Here is an 18,098-nt window from a genome sequence, read left to right on the forward strand (position 1 = left end):
TCGGCTCGGCCAGGGTGACCTCAAATGAAAATAAACACTCTCAGGCTGAGCCGGGCTAGGTGCAGATCCACTGGGGCTTTCTTTCCAGCTATTTTCCCCCCTCGACAGCATTGGTCATGTATAGAATGAATCCAATAGTGACTTAAATTATTACTCAGTGTGCTAATGTGAAAGCTTGCCATGTTTTGTGGGTTTTTCATGTTGCCAAAAATATCCTAGCGCATTAGCGAGGCCCGGAGAGCGATCAGAGCTGACTGCTCTGCTGCTCAAATTTAGGTTCATTATAAAATAATCAGCGTGGTTGACGGGTGGCTCTGGAGGAGCAGCATTCAGAGACGGGAAACATTCACTCCCCTCTGCATAGCGACGGCTACCAAGTGACCAATCCTGTTTATGATGTTGATACGTGTGTGTGTGCGTGTGCATCGGGGAGATGTTGGGAACAGACAAGATGTGATATGTCCGTGTGTGTGTGCCTTTTCTGCATGTGTGTCCGCGTCTGCATGTCCTTGATTATATGTCTGTGCAGGCATGCATATGTGTGTGTGTGTGTGGCATTTCACATATGACACAACACATCCCTCCTTGGTGTTTGACTTTGGTAAGCAGCTTATCTGTCTGGTGTGTAAGGCTCTAACCTTTTGCCGCTTTTGCAGACAAAGGGCTGTTTTTGCCTCCCCTCGATAAGGAAGGAGACAAAAGTAACTCACAGAGCAGCCGTGTCTCTAATGGCGTCCTGTGTGAACGTGTTGCCGGAGCGACAAGCTTTCTCCCGTGGGGGATCGGGGAGTACACAGAGAAGGTGGAATGGGAAAGAGTGGGAGAATGAGGCAGTGTAAACACTGAGTTGTAACACGCCGCTGTAGAGTGCTGCAGAAGTGCGGCATGCTATCTGCTTTGTGTTCCTGTCGGTGTGCTCAAGAACATTTGAGAACAAAGTTTTAGTGTTTCTGCGGAACTTCTGAAAAACACTTTTGTCTAATCAATCAAACAGCCGGGAATGTGGTTTTCAGATTTGTGTTTGACTGGAGCATTGTTATACGAACATCTTTTATTGTCATGCACACGAGTAGAGCCGAGATAAAAACATTGTCTGTGCAAAGTCTTGAAAGTTTTCTTAAAAATGCTTAAATTTAACAGATATGTTTTCAAGGTTAGGAACATGCTTGAACTTGCATATAATTCTTCAAAAATGCTTGATTTTCAATATAATCACTCATGTCAACTAGGGATGAGCAAGTATGGGTATCATCTCAGTAATATGTGTCCATAGAAGAACTTATGTGTGTCCATATAAGATGAGGCTGTTCTGTGAATAGTTTTCTAATAAATAAGCAGAAAGGCACTTACCTACATACATCACATACCAACCAGTCACCTAAATATGCCTGTTTTTTTCATCAAGATCCATTGAGTGCATTATTCCCTGAGAAATCATCAAAACCCCCGCAAATCCTTGCAATATTAAAGAAAATCAGAAACAATTCCCGATTCCATCTTTTTATCCGGATCCGCAGCTAAAGTTAATGGGGTCTATTCTGGGCCGTGACCCATCCTCCATCTAAGTTAACCCTAACCCAGCATTAAATACACATGAGCAAAGCACAGAATCAGAGGTCATATAAACAGCTGGTAAAATAAACAGAGTGACAATATACACTGATTGCTGTGGGTATAAATGGCATTTAATGAAACAATTTAGACGAGATGATAAAAGGCTTCTAAAGTCTGGAAAACTTTTGGTTTATGTGTCTTGAAAGTGCTCGAAAAGTGCTCGAGTCGTTCTCCTAAAAAGCTGTAAAAACACGACACACGAGGCTGTGATGACTGTGATGACTCCAGTAATGATCGTCCATTTTCCTCCGTTTTTATGCTCTTTCCTCTCTTCTTTTCCAGATGAGAAGATGACTGGTGATGCTTCTCCGAGAACCACTGATCGTTGACATCGCTCCAGCATTCTGCTCTCCTGCTGCAACACACTGAATCACTATTATTAGCCACCAGGCTCCGGGATCGTTTGCATACAACACACAATGGCCTCTGCACTGTGGAGGTGTCCAGTGTTTCGCTGCCTCTTGCTCCTTCTCTTTTGCTTTCAGACTTCAGAAGGTGAGTTACCAGTTACGGGCTTCTGTGGCAGAGAGGGGTGTTAATTTGATTCTGGTCAGCCTTCAAGAAGCCACTTATTATTCAGCTTAAGAATGTGTTGAATTTATAAGCACACATTCTTCAGTGTGTGCTAATAGTTTCTCTTCAGCGGTTTTACCCTTGAAGATACATTCACTTTGTACCGAACTCATAGAAAATTCCTGGCAAAGCCATCGACACTTTCAGCGACACATTTCTTCGGTTTCAGAATCGCGGGTTCTGACGGAGACCTTCCCCTAAATGTTCGCAACTGCACCTTTTCTCCACAGTGAGCAGATTGAGCGTGCTTTGAGGCGCAGGGGGCCGCAGGGAATAGACGCTTTTTTTTTTATTTGCGCCTAAATCGGATCGTTTCCTACAGCCGGTACACCTGCAACCATCAAAAGCAGGGCACTTGATTCGACGGCAGACTCGCTGCACTGGGATAGAATGTGTCACTGTTTTTTAATTGTGTGCAATGACATCCCAGGGCTCTTCTTTCATTCTTGGTTCCTTTCCCTCACTTTTGATTAGTACATTTGGCTGTAATTACAAGTATTGTCACAAAACACACCCGTCTGTTACATGCCCATCAAAACCACTGATGTTGGTATGTCTGCTTAATGATGATCATTACATTTTTTCCCCTTTCAGTCCCATTGTACCAGGAAATAAAGTAACCCAAAATCATATGCTTGCATGCCAAGCATTGATTACAGATAGACGTTGAAGCGCATTATTTTGGGGGCTTTCCTTTTCAATTCATGTTTTTTTTCTCGCTCTTGGTGTTTTGTTCCACGGTAGGTTTCTCCTCCAGTTTTATTTTAGGTTTGGCTGTAGTGCACAATTTGTTAACAAAGACAGATTGCCATGGAGCAGGCTATTCCAGCAGTCTTTCAAGAAGGGAGCATTTTTTTTTTTTTTTTTTGTAGATTAGCAATTTTAGATAATATAAAGGAGTCTTACTGAGGCATCTGAAGAATAGCCCTCTGATTTGGCCTGGCTTTTCATCTGAGTTGAATAGTCCTGTTGAATTTTTTTAAAAGAGAAATACTGCTTTGGTATGCAGAAAGTCGAGGTTTTGGGTTTCACTTGATGTGAGGGCTCTCAGGCCTAAGAATGCATATTTGCCCATCCATCAGTAAGGGAATGTGTGTGTGTATGTGTGTGTGTGTGTGTGTGTGTGTGTGTGTGTGTGTGTGTCCCTCTGAAAACAATATCTGATTCTATCACATGCCACTCACCTTCAGCCCGTCCAGCCCTGAGGGCCAGCATCCCAGCGCTTATGATCTACGTTTCCGTCAGAGTCGCTGCAACAAAAACTCCACCTGATAATTACCTCCTGTCCCTCACCAGGAGAGAGTATAATCAGGTTATCGCTTTCACCCAAAACATTCCTCACGCTTTGAGATCCTCATCGACGTCGCTCAAGAGAGAGTGATTTTTCTCTCTCCTGGTATTGACTTTCCCGGCCAGTATGAAGAACGAACGCCAGCCGAGCTTCTGTTTTGACATACTTCGTCAATTTGAGCAAAATCAGATGGAATTAACTGCTAACGGGGGAGTTGCAGCTAATGCACGTAGTCAGGCATAGATTATTCAGTTAAAGTTTTAATCTTTAAAGCGGCTTTAATCAATAGTAACAATGTGAAAGAGGTCGCTCGAAGTGATGAACCTACATGGAATTATCACCTGGATCTGCAGCTCTCCTCCTCAGCTTTACAAAGCCTGAGAGAGTTTCAGCTAATTTTTAGCTGTTCGGTAGCAACTCGTCTGTTTTGGGTCACTCCCACTGCTCTCAGAGGGTCGACTTAGGCTGCAGCTACAGCAGCACAAAAAGCTCCAAGGACATCGTGTACTACCTGTTCAGCACCAGCAGACAGAGAGCCAAATTCAGAGACTACCGAGTGAACATAGTATTTCCCTCAAGAGCTGGTAGAGAGTGAATATTGGGCTACATACACCATGACTCAAAATGAATGATAATTTTGCTGGATGTATAAATTAGCAGCTGTTTGCAAAGTTTGTCATATCAATTTAACAGATTATGATTTGTTAGTGTTGCGTCCACAACTTGTTTCCGCTGTCCCCAAATGCCCGAAAAAGTTAATTAATGCAGGATTAAGATTTCAGTCCAGGTTGATTTGGTGACAGCAGACAGCAAACACTCTTTGAGCTGCTACTCGGTCAAAAAGGAACTTTTAACTGGTTATGAAACAGTCTCAATGTAATACTGATGCCTCTTCATGACTCACATTTTAAGACCATCAGCGAGATGGGGACGATGCCTGTCACTGGATTCTGACTTATCTGGGGTTGGATGAGTCATAAAATCAAAACAATTTTTTTTATGACTGAAGATGCTCTGTAGTCAGGTGTACGGCACTAAAACATTTTTTTATCCAAAATGCACCAACAGAATCAACAAAAAAAACAAAATATTTTAATATCTATACATAAAGTAAATAAGTAAAAAAGTGGTCTTTTTCCGTCACGCCATGAGCATCCACAATCTGATCTCATGGCACGAATGCTGCAATTAGCTAAAAAACAGGAATGCTGGATTTCGTTTGTGCCTTGTTTTCCTGTGAATTTCAGTTTCCTGCATTTAAGGGCAATTTGAATTTAGCGTGGGAAACTAAGAAAGAATCTGATACATAGAGAGACAAGTACGGAGTGTAATATATTCAATGCCAACCATAAATAGTTTTAAAAACGGGCTTTGATTGCATAAAAATCTTAAGGATCAAGATTTATCTTTTTGATATTTAAATTAAGTATAGCAGTGGGGAGAAAACATCAGCATGACTTTTCTGAATTCGCTGCTGTTTCTTGTTCTCACTCTTTGTACTCCATTTCTTCCACGTCCTTGTGCCATTATATAACGCATCTATGAAATGACGCCGCTGCGAGAGAAAAACTAGGTCATGCAGGTATCAGTTGTTTTAGATGTTTCCGACCGCCCAGTCTAGAGAAATGAAAGAAGACAACCAGATCAAGGGGAGCAGCAACGAAGGTGGGGCGAGTGCACAGGCACATACCTACTGTGAGTGCATGCGAGCTGTTATCTCAGTCTTTAAAGTAAAGAAAGACAGATTTAGGGGGGATTATGTCGTGCAGTCAGTGTCAACACTTTTAGTTAGCTCTTGTGTTTGTGCTCTGTTTAAATGCCAAAAGGAGAGCAGCCACCTCGGCCTTTAAATGTGAATATTGCACAGAAGGGAAATTAAGTGGTTTGTGTTGGATAGCTGTTTCATATCTGCAGAGACGGGGAGAGCATCAGAGTAAAGGCGCAGTGTTTGTTTAGGTCCTGTAGTGATGCAGCGTGGTAAGAGAATGAGGCGCATTAGGATGCAGTTTTTTTTTAATAATCATGTCCGTAGACACAAGAATTGTGCATGACAGAAATGCAAAGAGAAGCAGTGGATTCCTAAAAAACAAATTATCCGTTCTGTTTTTTTCTGTTCCACTCTAGAAAACACTAACTGTACAATGGAGATTTTTTTGTTAGTGTGAAATATTCCTTGGTTGAACATACCAGCATGCTTGTGTCTCTCCCAGGAAAGGTTGTAAAGGTTAAGAATACGTCTCAGCACAACATTTGTCTCAAGCAGTGCCGTACATTGTGCTGATGGAAGACCCTCCCTCGTGCCACACTGGTATTTCCAGTCCTGGGGTTGACTGAATGGAGAAGCCATTGTGCTCTAACTCCTCTCTGGCCCCGGGCCATACACATCCAGTCTGTCATCCATTGATATGCTTGGCTTGCCATTTTATAATTCATATTGAATACTGCGGGTCCATGGCAGGGCGATCATGAATTATCAGCTAAACCATGGGAGGTTCACAGATGACTGGTCAATCTGTGTGGCGAGAGCAAGCAGAGAGGAAGATAAAAAAAAAATCTGATATATCAGTATTGCATGGAAATTCTGCCCCGACTGGAAGCATTTCAATAAATAAGGCAGGGGTTCATCATCTGGATTGAATGGACTTTCTTGGAGATTTGGTGCCACATGGAGACAGATAAATCATCCCATTTATTGTTCTTTTTGCTTTATTTCTAATGCATTTTGTCAGCACTTTACCACAACCCCTGCAGTATGCAGCTTTTCAGGTCCTGCACAGAGCCCCAGATATATTTCTGTATAGCGTTGCGTAACAATACGCTGTTTTAATAATAACTGAGGACCTGGAAAGTTTTGAATCATAAGAGAACATGGAATTGAAATGAGCCAGAGTCACATGAATCTCCAGGATCAGTATTTCACTCAGAGGAAATGAAATACAATATCACCCTTGATGGGGTCATCCTAGATTTATTGCAACAGCGATTTCCTGAGTGCGTTTTTGGTAAAGCAAAAGCAGCAAGAAATGTCTCCATCCAATATGTGAATTCGAGAGGAGAGCAAACCTTTTTTTTTTTTTTCCTTCAGGAGGGAAGAAGCTTGTGTTTTATCGTGTGTTTAGCGGTGATTGTAAAAGTGGCTGTTATATGGGCAGCTGATGAACAAACACTTAATTTAATGGAGCAGGAGCTACACTTTTCTGACAGTTTGATTTCATTTGTTAAGCATGCTTTAAATCTCACTTGCTCTCGGCGTCTCGGAGCCGTTCAATTCACACCCCTTATGGTAACAAGTTGTATAAACATCGGACCAGATGCCCACCTCGCTCTTTCCTTTCTTAAATGCTGTCTGCACTTGTTTTTTCTTCTCGGGGCAGCCTAATTCAAATAATAGATGAGTCCAGCTTACGACCACAAAGTAGTTTGCCTCAGAGTCTAAACTTTTGGATTTGCTCGGTGTAAGTCACTGCATCACATGAGGGTTCAGCTGTCATAACAAAGTAATGCATTTAATCTTGAGAGGAAGCAGAAGTCTACGCTATAGAAAGCTGTAGACTTTTTCCTCTCCTTTCCTTTCCTTTCTTTGTGTGTGGGGAGGTGTTTGCCAACAATATACATCAGGTTTGGAAGGGAAACAAAAGTATTTACGGAGGCAACAAGAACTTGTCGGATTTTAGTGTTGCTTGACGCTCGCCCAATACTTTTAAATAGCTTGGAGGCATGTCATAGCTAATTTTGTTTGAACAAAAAAAGCACAAGAGCCAAACAAACATGCAAAAACAAAAGCAAGCATGTAACATTTAACACCAAAGGGACATTGTGTTAAGGCAATCAAAGCAGATTGTTGCTCTGACTAAATACCTGCCGCAGCGGATTTTCTTTTTCAGCACAGCCACTCCAGCTGTTTTGCAGTCACATACGTTTTAAGCATTAATTTGTTCAAGAAAGGTTGATCTGGAGACACGTCGTGTGTGCAAAAGAACACGAAGGCCGTTTGAACAAAAGCCCCTCGCTGTTAGAAAAAGAAAAGGAGAGCGAGGGTGCAATTATATTTACAGTGTGTGAAAGTTGTTCAAAAAAAACGATGCATTTGTCTCCACCTGTCCTCCTCGATCCGTATCAGAAATGTCACAACAGCTCAGGTCTCACATTTTTGTTACTGCTGGTTGTGATTTGCACAGTAAACGCTGGTGTCAAAACTAATGTCGACAGTGGAGAAAGGATGACAATCAATAAAAGAAATTATGATGGATTCTGTAAATGTGCCTTTGTGTGCTTTCCGTGACGAGAGTGTGTGTTTTAGTGTGTGCACAGACTTTCTGATTTGTCTTCAGACAAAGAGAGCAGAGGAGGGACTGATGTGTAAATATAACATGTAACTGGTTCCACTTTTATTTGCCTACCAGTGTTTTTTATTCATTTCGCCCACTCTTGCATGGCTTGAGGTCATGTATGATTCGAATCAGTGTAATAACGTGTGTTGGATCCCTCTCTCTCTCCGTGGCTGCCGGCTAGCTCTCACTACGGGTCATGAATGCAGCTCTGTTGCATTCACTGTATTAGTAATCTCCTCAGGCTGAGAGGCTGTGCCATAGAGCATGACCACACATTTTTTTTGTCCAGGAATTAAATGTCACCTCAGGGTGGGTCACCTGCAAACAAAAGGCCACCAGCCGATTTGCAGGTATAAACAGTCTAAGATAAGGAAGCCCTCTCCTGCCGCGCAGGAAATTGAATAAGTACGCAGCAAGAAAAAAGTCAGAGAAACAGCGAAGCACAAAGGACGTTTTTGTTTGCCTTACGCTATCGGTATTGACCCCCTCTTGTAGCGTATATCCCCACTGAGTGTGCGAGAGGCACAATGGCCTCATCAAAGATGAGGGGCAGGAAACTGTCTGTCATCAAGATCTCCCCATCTGTGCATCTCTTATCAGCGTTCCTGTTTTCTGCTCGCATTGACCGGAATGCTGGTGGAAGGGAATGGGGCAAGGTCATCGCGCTCAAGCCAATCAAAGTGGTCAGTGTTCCAGAGATAGCAGGGGGTTATTGCCAAGGAATGTGCCTGGATGTTTTATTTTCACTGACTTTCCTGGTAAATCTCAGAGAGACTCAAAACAGAGCTGTGTAAAATCACACAAAGGCTTCCCCTGTTGTGCCCTTTGTACATTGTGTAGCGTGCAATTCGCAGTGTGCAATATCTTCAACGGACCGTTACAATCTGGAAAGCGATGGTCACATGCTTATTTTTGGTAGCCTCACTAGCATGGCTACTAAAAAGGCAAGTCATGTTGAAGCACATAGCAACTGTACTGAAAAATTACAGACAAATTGTGATTTAAACAAAAAAAAATCTCAATGTATAAAAATTACAATAATAAAAAAAACAAACTCTTTTTAGCTAGTGAACCCCGTCCAAATCCAATTATATCCCTTATGACATTTTAAAGTTCACATCCATTTGAGTTAATAAACAACAAATGTTTTTTTTTTAATCATATCCTCTTAAATGTGTCTTTTGGAACCTTTTTTAAAAAAATAAAAACTCATATAAGAAAATCATCAAACCCACGGCCAGTGTGGTCTGACATTATAGGAGGTTGCACAACCAACAGTTGTCAGCTGGCAGCGAGCATGCTAGCAGATTAGCTTGCTAGCTCGGACCATCACCCTCGCTCTACAGATTGAAGCAGTCTTGAGTCAGTGAGACCCTCCCTGTATGTTTATATTGACCCTATTTTTTCTGAATCTGGTCTGACCAACACATTTTTGACCAGAAGTCCAGTCCTGGTGCTTTCGTATGTGCAATCTGGAAAACATTGTGAGCGGAAGCTGAGGATGTGTCCTGAAGACATTCCCGATAACAATCATCCATTGATCTTTGCCAGCACAGACTCCTTAATTGCATTAAAAATTGAATTTTAATGCACAGTGAAACGTGCACTAGATTAAAAACGTATGTCAAACAAAAGAGGAAAAAACAAAACATACATGAAAGGGTTTTTTTTTTTTAATTTCTCTCGTGTGCTGCAACTAAAGCCACAAAAAATTCTTGTGTTGGGATGAAACACAGAAACATAATTTTATACCAAAATTGCACTGCACCACCTCATCAGCATAACCGCAACCTCAACTACACCATCCACTTCGGCACTAGTGGGTTTGTTTCAAGGCACGAAAGTACCAAACTGGACTTGTGCCCAATGAAATTGACAGCCCTACTGTGTTAACAGCCTCTTCAGGCTCTGCATGAAGATAAATCCTGTGTCTCTTATCAGAATTGTCTGTTCGCTATCATCTCAAGGCCCTGATCTCTGTTCCTAGTCATCCTCGTAGTCTCTGGCTCATTATTCATGTAATCGGTGTTCCGGTTGCAGCTTCGCCTGACACCCTGTCTGTGTGACGTACTGAGTAAGCCTCCTGGGCTCAGCTCGGGGCAGGGTGGAGGAGGTGGGGGGTTGATTGGGAGGGTGAAACGGGGAGACTTTGCACGAGAATACAAGAAACAGAGACAAAAGCATGTGATGGAGACAAAAACACATCCTCCGCCTCTCCTCTCCTCATCCTCCTGTGTTTTCTTCCTCTCCATCCCCATCCCCACCCTCCCCGAGGGATGCAACTGACTTATTCTGAGACATCTTGTTGAGCAGAAAATCCAACTGAGGTTTAAGTGCATTGGTAAAATATGGGCTTTGAGGGGAGTTAAGCATCACTCAGGGTAGATCAAACCTGTGAAACTATACCCCTGCTGCACTCGGGAGTGTTCCTTTAACTCATCTCTTTCCACGTGTTTCATCAACTCCCCTGCAAAAAGGAGATGCAACAGTGTGTGAGATATTCAACTAACATTGAACTAATTCTGTCAAAATGGCACCCTCCCAGGAGCATATAGGTTTTTTTCATCTTCCAAGTCGAACAATTTTTTTTTTCTCTCAAATGTTTAGCCTCCGTGACAGTTATTTGTATCTTTACAAAAGGGTTGTTTTCTCAGTAGACTATACATGGCGTCGAATTATACTCTTCTTTAATCCAAGTGATGTGTCCATGGACCGAACAAAAAGGAGACGTTACATCTTGGTAATGTCTCGGCAACTGAATTACTCTTGTCACTTGTCAGTGTGACTTATATTAAGCACTGACCCTCTTTGCATTTAGAGGATTATACGTATTAGTAATGTAATGATGCTCCTCTCTCTTTCCCTGGTAGTTTTCTTTGATGTGCGCCCACAGGGTCAGGGATCATCCAACCAATCGACGGAGGAGAAAAACCTTGATTCTCGCGGCCAAATTAAGACACAGTCATTATAGCCTACACTTTCGGGGCTTTTTTTCTGTAGTTCTCACTCCCCTGGGAGAAATTCTTCATCTGCAGTCTTCTGCAGCTGAGCCGGCTGTTCTGCTGAAACAAAATAATCCACCGTGTCGACTGTGCATCCGTTGTGGCAAAATTTAAACATTTTCTCTGTGTCGTGTTATTCCAGACTGTGATTTATGCAGCATCAAAATATTTGTGCATGTCAAATAGTGTGTGTACAGTGAGGCGCTGTTGGATACTTAATAAATGGATTTGCACATTTCAAGGAAAATTCTGGTATTAATTAACCCCCAGACTTATTCTCATAATTTCTAAAATAAATGAGTTTCCTAATTAATTTTAGCTTTACATAATTTCAAATGCTCGTCTCTCAGTCCCGCCAACACACACAGTATTGGCTGCTGGAGCCAACCAACCAGTTAACCAAGCTAGCTATTTTGTTCTGCATACTAGCAACTTACTTAAACTTAAACAGATATTACAAGAAGTTCTGAAGACTGCTTTGTCCAGTCAGCCTCTGTCTTTTCTTCAAGTTGATTTTGGTCTTTATAATAATGTAATGATGTAATGAAATACGCTTTTTCGCATTTTTGCTGAGTGTCAGACGAGGGAGCAAGTTGTGCGATAATTATGCAGCTGGTGCCAGCGTGAGGTAAGCTAAGATGTTGTTTTTACAAGTTTTTGGATTAAAGAAACAAAATATACTGTTTTTTCTGCTCATGTAACTGTCACCAAAACTAATAACTGAAACCTTGTACAGCCCTGTCCCGTATATTAGCTAGTTCACAAAACTGAAGACCTCTCCTTTCACATAACTGCAGCTGTAATTATTGCCAGACTTGTTGTAATTTTCACCCTTTTCATACCTTTTCCTCTGACGAGATTACCCGGAAGGGGTGTGACTTCACAACTCTGTTAACAGAATAGGACCCAGGTTGAAAAAAAATTGGCGATTTTCCCTTTTTATTCTTGCCGCTCAGCTAAAAGAGAAAACATTCCACGCCTGCATTTGGTGTGATAGGATCTAGCTGTCTCTAAATGGACCCACCTGAGGAGTTAAGAGGCAGCAGCAGGGTCTGTCACGCTTAGCCTCAGCAATATGACAAATCCTTACCCTTAAACCCCTTCAAGGAGACATGCGTCAACACGAAGCATGTGATTCTCTCCTCCCACCTACTGTTCTTTTTTTTTTTCAAGAAAACATTCAAGAGATGCATTAGAGAAAAAGCATGGTCATGAATACAAATCGTGGCAACACTGAATTCTTGTATCAACAGAAAGAGAAAAGAGATATGACTCAGAGCGCTCCGTCTAACCACAAATGGACTCTGGTCTTATATCGCCAGTTTCTATTTTAGAATACTTATATCGGAATCAAGAGTGTCTGATAGCAGTTGTCTGGGAAAGGCGGGTGTAGCCCCGGGGTTTGTGGTCTTGTCTGACACTGTCTTTAGAAACAATTCCCAGCAATGTGGACTAGAGCGGGGACTAAAGTGTCATGGGAAATGGTGCCATATGTCCAACTAGATTTTCAGTGTTTCACCGCATCTCAACTGTTGAAATGAAATACGAGCCGCTGTGGCATAGTGAGGGGTTCTCGGGGTGTTGCCTGTATTTGAAAAGCAGGTGTTATTTTGCGAATCCCAAATCTCCTTTCTCATCTCCCACCTCGCCCCTTTGTGTCTCGCACTTCTGATGGGCGGTCATGTTCTGCATTTCCGAAACTTGTGTTGCACGCCTCACAAATTTCGGGATGTGGAAATGGAAATTTTGAGGGCTGTTTTTGCACAGTGTAAGCTGACTTAGTCCAAGTATTAAGTTTGGCGGTTTAGAGGCATGTGCACGGACAGTGAAGTGTACTTTTGTTTTATCTAATACATAAAAGGTTTGCCGCAGTGGTCTCTTGAATATAATTTTTTTCTAAGCTAATTTTACTCCTTGGCCGACAATCAAACCGTTCCTCTGAACAGATTAGAAGTGCTGCAGCAAAGAACAAAGGAGCTGGGAAAAAAGAGCCGCAACTCTGATTGTGCTTTGAAAATCTTTACTCCACCAGAGCAAAACATGCTGTATGACCACTCTGTCACTCCGGATATTGGATTATGGAGGCATCCCCTGCTGTTGGAGAAAAAGCTTGACTCTAAGATCTGCTCTTTCTTCCAAAGATGTTGGCTACCAGTAATATCGCGAATAAAACAACGTTAAAAGACAAACAATCCTGAAGTACTCCTGCTGTGACCACGGTGGGGGCACTCTTATTTGACTAAAGGCTACACCCTCCTTTATGCTGTAGAGAAAGCGTCCCTGTCAAACCCAAGCACAGAACAATGGGGGCCAGCCTTGGGGAAACAGGGCCATTTGCATGCAGCTGTTTGCCGTTTCCAGGACCACAAAGGCCAATCAAAGGAACCTTAATGGAGGATGACAAGCGTCAACCAACGCCTTTGCTCTCTGTCTGTGCCAGCCCTCACCACACTATCTACCCTCCAAAAAATGGCCCAGTTTTTTTTTTTTTTTTTTTTGAGTGATCAAACATTCCTCCACTTCTTTCTCCCGAACAGTTTGTCAGGGTTAAAGGTTCGTCACGACTGCACTCACACACAGAAAACACGAGCCTCAACCTTTAGCGCTTTGGTCTGGCGCTCGCAGCCGCCAAACGGCAACATGTCGACACCAAAACCTCCATTATCTCTTCGTTTCATCTCCAGGGTTTTAAAAGCCACCGAGTGTAACTCTGCGGATCGTTTCAGATGCACCCATCTGAGCCACAGTGCCACTTCCAATTTCAAGGGTGTTGATAGAAAACAAAATATGTATTATGAGGTGGGGGGGGGGGATTGTCGCCAGTGAATTATAGGCTGTCAACTGGAGAAGAAGAAAAACTCCCAGAACGCAACATATTGAGAAGCCGACTCGGCCGATGCTTTGCTCTCTTGAGCTCAATAGACGGCTTAGCAGGCAGGTCAGGGGGGAGGAATCTGAAAAGCTACTTTCCTCACAGTCACTCACTGACCAGAATGCATGATAAGGCTTCATGTCAACAAGGCCAGGGATAGGGATCACAGCCAATTATAGCTAAGTCAAAGAGGCTACCACGGCAATTTGACTAACTGTTCTTCATCGAGATTGTTCAATTCCCATCCTGATTGTGTAATTTAACGTTAACCTCAGGTACAGATACAGAGAGAGCAACCTTGTTCTCATTTTTCCTTTTCACACACACGTACACACACTCACGCAAGGATCGTGTTATGGATTTTTTCCTGCAGTTTTCTTGACACCGTTTTCCCCATGCAGCTGGTGCCCTTCTGTCGCAGTCTTCAACTTCTGCAAAGTTGAGCAGTCAAACAAAGCACAGAACGTGAGATGAAAAGCTTTTCATAGCTCCCTAAGACATTGACATTTGTGCACACAAACAGTCTTCCTCTCTCTCCAAAATCTCGCCAAACTTGTTTAAACCGAGAAAATCAACACAGAAAAATACCTACATCCAGAAACCTTTGTTGTCACAAGGTTTTTCCTTCTTAGCTGTGCTTAAATCCTTAGATCTTAAGCAACATCCTGTTAAGTCGACCGAAAATACATTCTCTGAAAATCAGTACTCCTCCTGCAGAGCAGAAAATCTCCTTTATATATATTTTAACTTTTTAGACAGATTTGTCATTACTTGCCCAATTACAAGTTGACAAGGCAGTCATTAATGAGGCCGAGACTATCCGCAGTTTGGAGAAGAGGCAATTTGTTCTTTAGGCCGCCAGTACAGTCTCGATACTCCCCCTAATTGATGTAGTGTTAGCCTATGACCAGAGAGATCTATACTGGCGAGGGAGGAGGAGGCCAGCGAGGCACAAGCCTAATCAATCGCTTGGCTTCTGTTGACAGCAGCGTGCCATCATGCCATAGTGCTCTGATAGATGGGCAGAGTCAGAGAAATGGGGTTACGAAGGCAGATGGCGTGCGCATGTGTGCGTCCGTGAGGGTGTTTTTTAGCTGAAAGACGGTCTCTCGGCTCCGGGATTTTTAAAACCCCATGAAATGCATTCTTTCTGCGTGCTCTCTGTCGCTGCCATGATAAACCCGTCACTCCTTCCATGAGGAATGGCAGGCGGGACGATCATTAGTCTTCGCCGTAAAGCCGGCAACTTCACTCTGGGTTTTATCATCCACCATTTCTGGACAGGTTTTCTGAAAGGCTCGGGTAATTGTCGTGGTTATTGGAATAGATGGAGTGACCCCACAGCCCTCCACTTACAGTCGGGCTACACTGACGTCTCCTAATGAGGTGATAAACAGTCCAGCTAAGCAGAATCTACTGGCCATTAGATAGATCATGGTATTATAATGAAATGTCTAGTGGCAGAATGCCAGAGAATTTATACCATTAGTTTCATATTTTGTAATACAGCTACCACTACTTGTGCGTGCAGGAGTTTCTCCTAATACACGATGACTTTTCTATTCTCTCAACAGTGTATGTTTCACAGATGTCTGTGTGTTTTTTTTCCTCTGTTTGCTAGTGTGACATGAACAGACTGACGTAGAATATCATTATATCTGAGCCAGGCGCAGCAGGCTGAAATGACTAGCAGACATGTGGGTCGGGGGTTTCAGGGTAGGAATTTCAAGCCGGAATCACTTCAACTTTGAGCGGTTCAAACAATGCTAATTGCGTAGGGCCCTGACTGTCAAAAAGTGTGAGGATAATTAGAGTGAGGGGGCAAAGTGAACCCGGGGTGGTAAGCGTTAGTACATGACAATGCTCGGGAGCCAATGGGAGCATGGAAAAGGTAACAGGCTGAAAGGAGGGCTAATTAGCAGAGAGCAGTGCAGAAAATACAAATGGTAGCTGCCCCCTCAGGGACCCACTATTGCTGCAAACAACAGCGATTATTGACAGTTCATGCAGCGCTCTGCTTGCACTTCTTAAATGGAACGCATTTGCATGTTCTACTTAGATTTTACCTAATTGTTTTCTCAGAATTGCAGACAGTTACATTTCTTTTTGTTCCTCACTTTGGATCATTTTAACCTCAGATAATGGATTTCTCTTTCTCTTGTTTTTTTCGTAATTGTTTTGTTCTCTCTTTGCAAAATCTCCACACTCCTCTGTAGCTCCACACTATTTGTAACATGACTTTTTAGTACTTACAAGAAGGAAATACCAAAAGAATAACCCATTTCATTGTAATCTTCTCAAAAAAAGGAGGGGGGGGGGGTACAGCTTTGAGTGAAATAGTTAATTTTCCCCCAAAGTAGAGCTATTTGGCTGTGCTCCCATCTGCTGTGTTCCGTGTATAGATTTTTCCTCCTGTGTGGACTCCAGACTCTTCGATCGCCGACACTGTAAAATGGATTATATTACACTCCATTCTGCCGGGATTCTGCCTTTTTCTCTATCTTCCTTTACAGAGCAAGTAAAGCAAAGAAACAAATGAGTGGGGTTTGTACGACTCATCTCAGTCCAGATAGCTTCGGCTCTGCGGTGGATGCTCTCTAGGTGGAGGCCTTCCTGATGTCTCTGTAGCCTTTGTGTTTGCTCAAGAATTTATGAGGTTAACATAGGTCTCCAATGACTTAGATTAGATGCCTTAGCCAACATCCAAAGCCACAGAGAGATGGAGAGATGAATTGTTTCGTCTTTCCCCATTCCTGTATAGCGTGTAATGGCCCGTCTGTTTAAAACTGCGGTAAACATTGGACTGCTGTTGCCTATTTATTTTGTGCCAGTGGATCTGACTTGTGTGGTCTTATTGTATTGAAGCAGCGATCCCTTTCCACTCATTAATTTCATTATTTGCCTAAAGTTTTTCGTCTCTGTCTCCTCTGTCAGGGTTCAGCCGTGCGGCCTTGCCTTTCGGGCTGGTCAGGAGAGAGCTCTCATGCGAAGGATATGCAATTGATCTCCGCTGCCCGGGGAGTGATGTCATTATGATCGAGACGGCCAACTACGGCCGGACTGATGACAAGATCTGTGACGCTGACCCGTTCCAGATGGAGAACGTCAACTGCTACCTCCCCGATGCCTACAAGATTATATCACAAAGGTAAAACTCCGGGGAGAGGAGGGATTTGATTTCACAAACATAACCAGGAGCTAGAGAGGCAAAGTGTGGACCTCTTTTCTTTTTTAACCCTCTCTGAGCTGCACACAAAAGAAATGCTTAAATTATCACCCTGCTCTTGCAGCCACCTACATACCGGACAATTAATCAACATCTCACACCTTTTATTCCTTCATTGACTAGATTATGTAGGTGGCGTTTTTGAAATTCAGAAAACTGGGGCGCAGATTAATTCTTGACAGGCAGGAATTGACATCCGTGCGGCACAGCGCTTCACACCAGCTGCGCGTTGTTGCTGCTGTTTGAGTCATAATCAGCGTAGCTCACAGAGGCTGCAAGTCGCATGAACACCTTCTTAATTCCCTCTCCGGAACATTGGGCTTGCTTTGTTCAAACACTTGTACTGCATTGAAGTGGCTTTGCCTCAGGTAGTGAGCAGTGCCCATCATCGTTGCCTTTTATCCCCGTTACCCTCTCACAGGACGCCGCTTTGCTGTCAAACGACAGTACAGCAACACTTCACTTCACTGCTGCCTACCCCTAGAGGTGTGTGTATTTTTAAAGGGCGCCAGATGAACTATTCATAAATAGTAACCAGCACAGTTCATCTTCTAATGCACCACTCTGCCCTAACCTGCCCTCCCTTTAGCTCGCTTCTGAGCATCATCGCCCACTATCTTACACCTCGGGGTTTTTCCCCTTGCATCATTCACTTCTGTATTTACTCCCATGAGATGCAGCACTACAGAATAGCTGAGGCATAGATCAACTCATCCTGTCTTGCTCTGTCTTTCTAAATTTACAGCCCAGTCCCAGTGCTCTCATACAGTAACACGCATCTGACAGTGTCCATGCCCTTCGGTTTGACTGCGACGTGCTACATTGTGCATCACATCTGTTGACAAGTCTGACTCGCACTCGCCGGAGCTGCACTTCAAACTTATCTCTGTCGTAGATCCCCCGGAGGCAGCGTGCGAGCTTTTGAGAAGACTTTGCAACACAAGCCCTTAACCAGAATTATTCTAATGATTCAGATCAGAGGAAATGGGCTCCTGACCGTAATTAAGGTTGATGCGATAACCAGGAGTGTTAAAGCAGTCGCAAAGCTTTGGGAGCCTCTGATTAGTCCTCCTTCAATCTGCAGCAAAGTGAAACAAGGAGGATATTTTAAGTACGTCACATTAGGACACAATGTGCTGCCAATATTGGGGGGAGATTAACAAAAGGCAATAGCACGGCAGACAGATAA

The 18,098-nt window shown here is 43.1% G+C and overlaps 1 protein-coding gene across 1 annotated transcript in view; it reads left to right on the top strand.

Annotated features, from left to right (window-relative positions):
• The window catches only part of LOC141017052 (adhesion G protein-coupled receptor L2-like), a 71,447-nt gene that overhangs the window by 556 nt on the left and 52,793 nt on the right, over positions 1-18,098 (top strand). The window contains exons 2-3 of the mRNA XM_073491671.1: positions 2,100-2,109; positions 16,592-16,831. Of these exons, the coding sequence (XP_073347772.1) occupies positions 2,100-2,109; positions 16,592-16,831 (250 nt within the window). The remainder of the gene's footprint in view (positions 1-2,099; positions 2,110-16,591; positions 16,832-18,098) is intronic.

The sequence above is a fragment of the Pagrus major genome, chromosome 21, assembly GCF_040436345.1.
Source record: "Pagrus major chromosome 21, Pma_NU_1.0".
In the NCBI taxonomy this organism is placed as follows: Eukaryota; Metazoa; Chordata; class Actinopteri; order Spariformes; family Sparidae; genus Pagrus; species Pagrus major.